This window comes from Rhea americana, unplaced genomic scaffold (assembly GCF_003343005.1).
Source record: "Rhea americana isolate MKP2758 unplaced genomic scaffold, rheAme1 scaffold_55, whole genome shotgun sequence".
Lineage (NCBI taxonomy): Eukaryota > Metazoa > Chordata > Aves > Rheiformes > Rheidae > Rhea > Rhea americana.
Window position 1 is genome coordinate 5,164,552 of NW_028186701.1, and position 7,074 is coordinate 5,171,625.

Sequence of the window (7,074 nt, forward strand, 5' to 3'; positions counted from 1 at the left end):
TGATGTGTGCACATATTCCCTCTGCTGCCCTTGCTGATTGTTTTCTTTTCAAGAGTTGTGGCAGAAGGAGGACTGAGAAGGAAAAATACATCAGCTGCAAGGACTAGGGGAGATGATGGAGATGATAAAGAGAAAGGTTGTAGATAGGAGAGCTGAGGTTGGCACAGGCAGATTATCAGGAGCTGAATGCAACACAGTCACTGGAAAGTACAGGTCCCTAAAAGTGAAAATCTGATTGATCTTTATGTGTTAGAAAAGGAACAACCAATGTAGGGTGAAGAAGAAGGGTGACAGATAAAAATAGCAGGTAAAATAGCATTTGAAGGTTATATGTTATGGAGAGACTATCTAGTAGAGGGGTGTGGTCTTTAGGGCTAGGGATGTATGAACTCATGCCAAAGTACTGGCTGGTCACACAGAAAGAAAAGCTTCTGGATATGCCCTAGACCCTTGGGCACGTGTGATAAGGAGTAAAACCCGAGAGACTTGAATGTCCGTGATCATAAGAATCCTGATTAGAGCACCAGTGCTGTAGGTCCACATTAAATTTAGGGATTAGAGGGAGCCAGAAATGGAGAAGCTGGATTGTGAGTTGCGGATGTAAGTATAGGAGAAAGCAGCACTCAGAGAAAAGATGTAGAAAGGAAGAGGAGAGGGGCTAAACAGAGAGGYCGGTATGAGCTCCCCTCTGTGGAAAGGGGAGGAGAAACCTCTCAAGGGACATCATAAGAAAGGTAGGAAGAAAAATAAGCAAGGGGAGCATCAAGGGAAAATAAGACTTTGAGAAGGAAAGATGTRTCATAGAGACTAAGGAAGATGGATGTAGGGTGAAGCTCTTAGGATTTGCTACAGGTGAGTCATTAAGAGCTTGCTAGGAACAGCTTGTTTTGCAGAGCACTGTGTGGCTGGAGCAGATCCAGGATAGGTGTGAATGGGCAGTTGCTGCGGACAAGAAGTCAAAGCTTAAGAAATGTCTCATAACCGTTTGTAAAATCAGCAGATGTTTAACACAGGAAAAATGAAGTTGCCATATAACAGTGCCAGACGAGTGAAAGTTTTTATTTCTGTCAGTTGACAGGTAATTTCTGATCAAATTGTTTTAAGTAAACAGACCTTTAAGCTGTTCCCAATTTTGAGTCTATGCATTGGGAAAATATACAGGACATCTTCATCAATCTAGGRGTATTTGTTAGAAAACATAGCTCTGCATTTAGCTAATGATTTAATTAGGAAAGCAGTAGTCAGCTGGCAGTGAATGGTGAGTCTTTATTTAACAGGGAAGCATAAAAATTAGCCATACATCTGTTTTTTTCCTGTTAATTACCTCTAAATATTAAAATTAGATACAATTTTCAACCTGACACTGATTGGTGGTTTGAGTGGTAGCAGTGGAGATCAGAAAAGAAGARGAGGATATTAATACAAATGAAGGTGATGGAGCTCCTCAATTTTACAGCTCTCATATCTGTCTCTGAAGCATTTCTGTCTCTGTCTACCTACAATAGCTTCTGTGGAGACCATGTTCATCATTTCTGGGCCTTTAGCCATACTTCTGTCCTTGAACAAGCGAAGGCATTGGCCACTTGCTTTACAGAGCCTGTTGCATGAGAGATATCACTCTGCCCATCAGGTGTCGGCAGCAGGCATCTAGCTGTGAGCTCGGCCTTGCTTTGAGGGATGGTAGGATGGAGGTTGGACTGGATGGCCTTCACAGATCYCATCCAACCTCAATAATTTTAAGTGGTCATGATGATCTGTGCTGCCAGGCAGACGTGCAGCCTATCTAATGCAGGAGACGACCACCCATGGTCTCCCTGGGGGCACAGTTTGTGCCCTTGTGTCAGCCAGAGTGACTTGGAGTGAGCATCCTCCACTTTCTTTCTCCAGGTCCCTGGTTGTTCGTGGAAGTGCAAGCATGTGGTGTCATTACCATGAATCTGCACTGCTTGGAGAAGGCAGGAATTGGGCCCAGGATGTGGTCACGGTTACACCTTTGAAGATGCCCTCAGGTTAGTTCTGCCTGCAAGAGAGGCGCAACAGGAAGGAAACAAAGCCTGAAAGAGAAAATCTGAGTGTCTTTCCTGGTCAGGAGAGCCGTGGCAACATATGCACTCTGGGTAAAGTAACTCAGGAAATTCCTAAGCTGTAATTTTGAGACAGTGACATTTGTGCACTCCAGAAGCTCGTAAATCTGGGAAGTGCCTTCTTCTCTATACGTCCGTGCTCACTTCATCATATCAGGGCCACAGCAGGCTCTTAGCAGAAGATCACATGCCTCATGCAAAGAGAGGTAGAACCTTATTCCTCCCTACTTCTTACTGTAATTTGACGTACCTTGGTGCCCCTGAGACACAGCATGGATCRGGAAGCTTCTGAATACTTTCATAGAATCATAGAATCAGCAAGGTTGGAAGGGACCTCTGGAGAYCATCTAGTCCAACCTCCCTGCTCAGCACGGTCACCTAGAGCATGTTASACAGGGTGGCATCCAGGCAGGCCTTGAAGATCTCCAGAGAAGGAGACTCCACAACCTCTCCGGGCAACCTGCTCCAGTGCTCCGTCACTCTCACAGGGAAGAAATTCCCACTCATGGTCAGGCGGAACTTCCTGTGCTTCAATTTCTGCCCATTACACCTTGTCCTGTCACATGGGACAACTGAAAAGAGTTTGTCCCCATCCCCTTGACACCCTCCCTTCAGGTACTTACACATATTGATAAGATCCCACCTCAGTCTTCTCTTCCCCAGGCTRAAGAGGCCCGGCTCTCGCAGCCGTTCCTCATAGGGCAGATGCTCCAGCCCTCTGATCATCTTCGTAGCCCTACACTGGCCTCTCTCCAGTAGCTCCATGTCTCTCTTGTAGTGGGGAGTCCACAACTGGACACAGTACTTGAGATGAGGCCTCCCCAGGGCTGAGTAGAGGGGCAGGATCACCTCCCTCSACCTGCTGGCAACACTCTTCCCAAGGCAGCCCAGGAGACCATTGGCCTTCTTGGCCACAAGGGCACATTGCTGGCTCATAGTCAAACGTTGTCCCACTCTACTTACTGCTTGCCTTTCTCAGACCTCCTCTAGTGCAGTCTTGGGTATTTACCTTTCCCTCCCTAATTGGTAGTGTGTTTGGGCACCTTTATGGCAGAGGTGCTGTTGCTCTTTTAGCAGCAAATGTCCAGCTTTCTGTGCAACAGTTACCTTATTTGGGGAAATTATGCACAATCTTTGTCCTTTATTAGTTGTATTGAGGTTGCTGAAAGAAAAAAAAAAAAGTTGTTTTGCAATAGTCCTTACAAATACTTATTCTTTTAAGTGTTTGCTTTTTTTGGTTTTGTTTTTTTTTTTCTTTTTTCTAGTAGCATAGGTACTCTGGGAAGTTGCTTTGGAAGTTTTATAGATAAGTAGGGTACTCCTTCCCAGTTTCTGTGGATAGTTTCCACCTCTGACAAGCTGCAAAAAGGGAAAAACATAATGGATCTCCCAACTTCCCCACTAGAAGACATTGTCAGGGGTCAAGATTTGTTTTTTTCCTGCTTCATAGATGTTATTATTAGCTAGTTTGAAACCTAGAGGCAGTTGGGAAAGGCGGCTGTGACAATATCTTCAGAAGGTGATAGATCTCTTAAATTCAAGCATAGAAAACTGGTAGTCCTTAAAAGTGGAATCTCACTGCACGTGGGTGAGCTGTAGGTCACGTCTGTCACATTCCAACTTCATTTACGGTCTGCTTGTAGCACTGCAACTTTCCAGCCAAATGCTTTCTTGTAGAAATAAGGATGTCATTTCTCAACTCCATCTGGAGTTTATTATTCACATGTTACTTAAACTTCCTTGACTCCTGATAAGAAAAATGATTGTGATGCCGGAAATTTTCAAAGCATTTTTCAGAGCTGTTTTCCAGTGCTGCCACAACACTTCTGCTACCTTTAATACTTGTTTTGATGGATTGGAAGCTGCCATGATATAATTCACTGTACTGCACATCAGGTTGATGTATGTGATATTTTCTGTATGGTATATCAGTATAATTTAACAAGAATTTGTCCAGGGAAATGGACATGAAGGAAAACAATGGCTCAAGATAAGTTATCATTATCTAAACAGTGCTTAGGAGTTACTAATGGAAAATACTATATTCTTAACTTTGATTTTTGCCTCTCAGACTGATTCTCAAAATGTTTGAACCAGGACACTTTAAATTCCATGAACACAGAGGCAGGATACTAAGGACTATCTCTGTCTCCTTGTCTTAAGAGAAGGGAAGYAACTCTTTGGAGGAACCCCAGGACAAGATCTAGGAAACCTTGCTAGAGGTGCATGATCACAGGTTAAGCTAACAAGGGTGCCATTGGGAATTGTAGGATTAAGGCGAGGCAGACATGTAGAATGCTATCTATAACATTTCCTTCCCTCCCTTTTTTTGCTGCTGTTCAAACAAAAAAAATTTTCAGAAGATTATTCTGAACACTGTATATCACTGGTCCAGGTAAGTCTGTGGGGTGAGATTGGCTGATCCAGGGGGTTCTGCAGCTCAAGATCAGGCTGAAGGGTAGAAAAAACAGAGTAATTCCACTACACAACCAACTAAGGCACAAGGCCTGAGATCTGAAGAGATACGTTTAGTGATAATAAAAACACGACCAGACTGAGGTGCAGCTGGTCTTACCCATATGACACTTGCTTTCTCAGTTACCATACAAACTGTACAGTTGTCTCTCAGGAATCTTACACACGATCAGCCACTTAAACAACTACCAAGGGGCACAAAATGGGATCCATTTTTAGAAGGAAGGAATTGAACTCTGCTTTATGTTATTTCTGGTATATTTACTCTAAATTTCTGCAGGTATAAAAAGAATCAGATGGTTTATTCTGACATGACCTGCGCTGGAAATAGTGTTAAATGACTGTTAAAATTTTCTCAGAAAACCACAGTAAAGATTTACTGTTTAACTGTAGYGATCATGAAGTATGTATTAATTTTTGAATAATTATTTATGAGATTCAGTTTATAAACCTTTATATTACTACAGTACATATTAAATTAAACATTTGATTCTTAAATGAAAGACGTATAAACAAATTGTGGATACTGTTTTCTTTCTTGAATCATTGATTAGACAAAATGCCTTAAACAAGAATACCTAATAGTTTCTTTTTTGTTTTCTTGCTAAAAAATCTGTGCCTTTGTAGAACAAAATTTATTCTAAACTCTTTGTCTTGAATAACACCAGAAGTAAAAAACAGCAGAATGAATTACAGGCTAAAGAGAAGTCAAGCAAATGGGCAAACACGAAAATCTCCTTTATCAAGCAAAATGGTGATGAAGTCAATTCTTAAGGCCAGGAGTCATGTCAGCATCGTCTCCGAGTACTTTTAAGTGTGTTCTCGACATCTGATGAGCTTTTTAAAGGCCAGTTTGAAATCTTCATTAAAGCTAGTGTACAGCAAAGGGTTGATAAGGGAGTTGACATATCCAAGCCAGGTCAGGAAGTCAGCTACTTCTGGCGAGACAGTGCAAATGTGAAGGCCCACAAGCAACTCCTTAATGAAAAACGGCAACCAAGACAAAATGAAAGCACCTAAAATCAGTCCCAGAATGCGAGCAGCCTTTCGTTCCCGTGTTGTAGAAATCTGTTGCCGGTCACCAGCCAGGTCCAGGTCATTTTCAAAAGGAGGGATCCTCACAGATGCATTTATTTTATCAAACTCCATGGTTGGATCAGAYGTGGAGAAGTCTGAGACACAGAACGTCTGTGTGAGCTTGCAGCTGGCGAAAGAGTTTTGGCTGTCAGTGCTCCTGTTGCTGAGGTGGCGGCTTGAACCCCGCTTTTGGTAAAGGCTCTTTGCAGCATGGTAAATCCTGTAGTATAGGATCAGGATCAAAGTCAAGGGTATATAAAATGCCCCAAATGTGGAATAAATAGTGTAGATGACATGATCGTGTTGAATGCGACATTCACTGGGAATACTGACACTGTGGTGATTTCTCCAAAACAAAGGGGGCATTGATATGAAAATGGAGATAGTCCACACAGTGACTATCATCAGCCCAGCCCTTTTTGCTGTTCTTTTTCTGGCATATTCGATAGCATCTGTGATTGCCCAGTACCTATCCAGAGCAATGACACAAAGATGAAGAATTGAACACGTGCAACAGGTCATGTCGACACTGAGCCATATCTCACAGATGAAGTATCCCAAAGTCCATTCATCTATCATTATGTAAGTGATACTCAAGGGCATGACGAGAACAGCAACAAGCAAATCTGTCACAGCTAGTGAACATATTAAATAATTTGCTGGCTGGTGGAGCTTCTTGGTTGTGCATATTGCTGCAATCACAGCAGAATTCAGCAGCATAGTCAGGGTTGTGATTGTGGCCAAGGTCAGGGTAACAAGCATCTTTTCAGTTACTGTTTTTGGCTTTGCAGCCACATTGGCTTCAGTGSTGCAATTTGTGAAATTCATTTTCCCCTCCAGGTTGCACAGTGAAAGAAGAAGTTGCTGTTTTAAATAACTAATAGTTCCATGCTCTGAAGTAATCCATTTGAAAAAGGGACAGAGATGCTTCAGACACAAAATTGTTTATATCCCCATATTCACCAGAGCAGCTCAAAGCTTCCAGGTTTTCTCCCGATCATTATTTTCCTAGAAGATAAAAGCACATCTGTTAGCAAACCTACAAAAATATCCCACTTTGGCAGAAATCCTACACTTCTAATACTACCATCGCAAGTATAAATCTTGGCATGTTTTTCCTTCTTCTCTTTTCCTCTCCTTTCTTTACTTCCCCTTTTCTTTGGATTCATTGTTTTTGTTTCTGTTTTGTTTTGTCTCTAAAGATGACTTTTGGCCAGATTTCCCGCTGGTATAAACTCTTACTTTTTCTTTGACTTTGAAGATCTCACTTGAAATGGAAAGTTGGTCTAGAGAACYTCCAAAGGTCACTTTCATCAAACATTTCTATGCTTATTGATTATATGATTATTGATATTGGGATTACTGATACYGGAAACTACTCCTTTTGCTTTCTTAAATAAGCTCCAGCAAAGCTGGAGCTAAGGAAATCTGCTTTTCA

General features: G+C 42.0%; 1 protein-coding gene across 1 annotated transcript; it reads right to left on the minus strand.

The window, feature by feature from the left end:
* Positions 1 to 5,369: 5,369 nt before the first annotated feature.
* Positions 5,370 to 6,489, minus strand: HTR1E (5-hydroxytryptamine receptor 1E). The gene has a single exon (XM_085318663.1). The coding sequence runs from the start codon at positions 6,462 to 6,464 to the stop codon at positions 5,370 to 5,372; it is 1,095 nt and encodes a 364-aa protein (XP_085174789.1). The 5' UTR covers positions 6,465 to 6,489.
* Between the last annotated feature and the right edge of the window lie 585 nt (positions 6,490 to 7,074).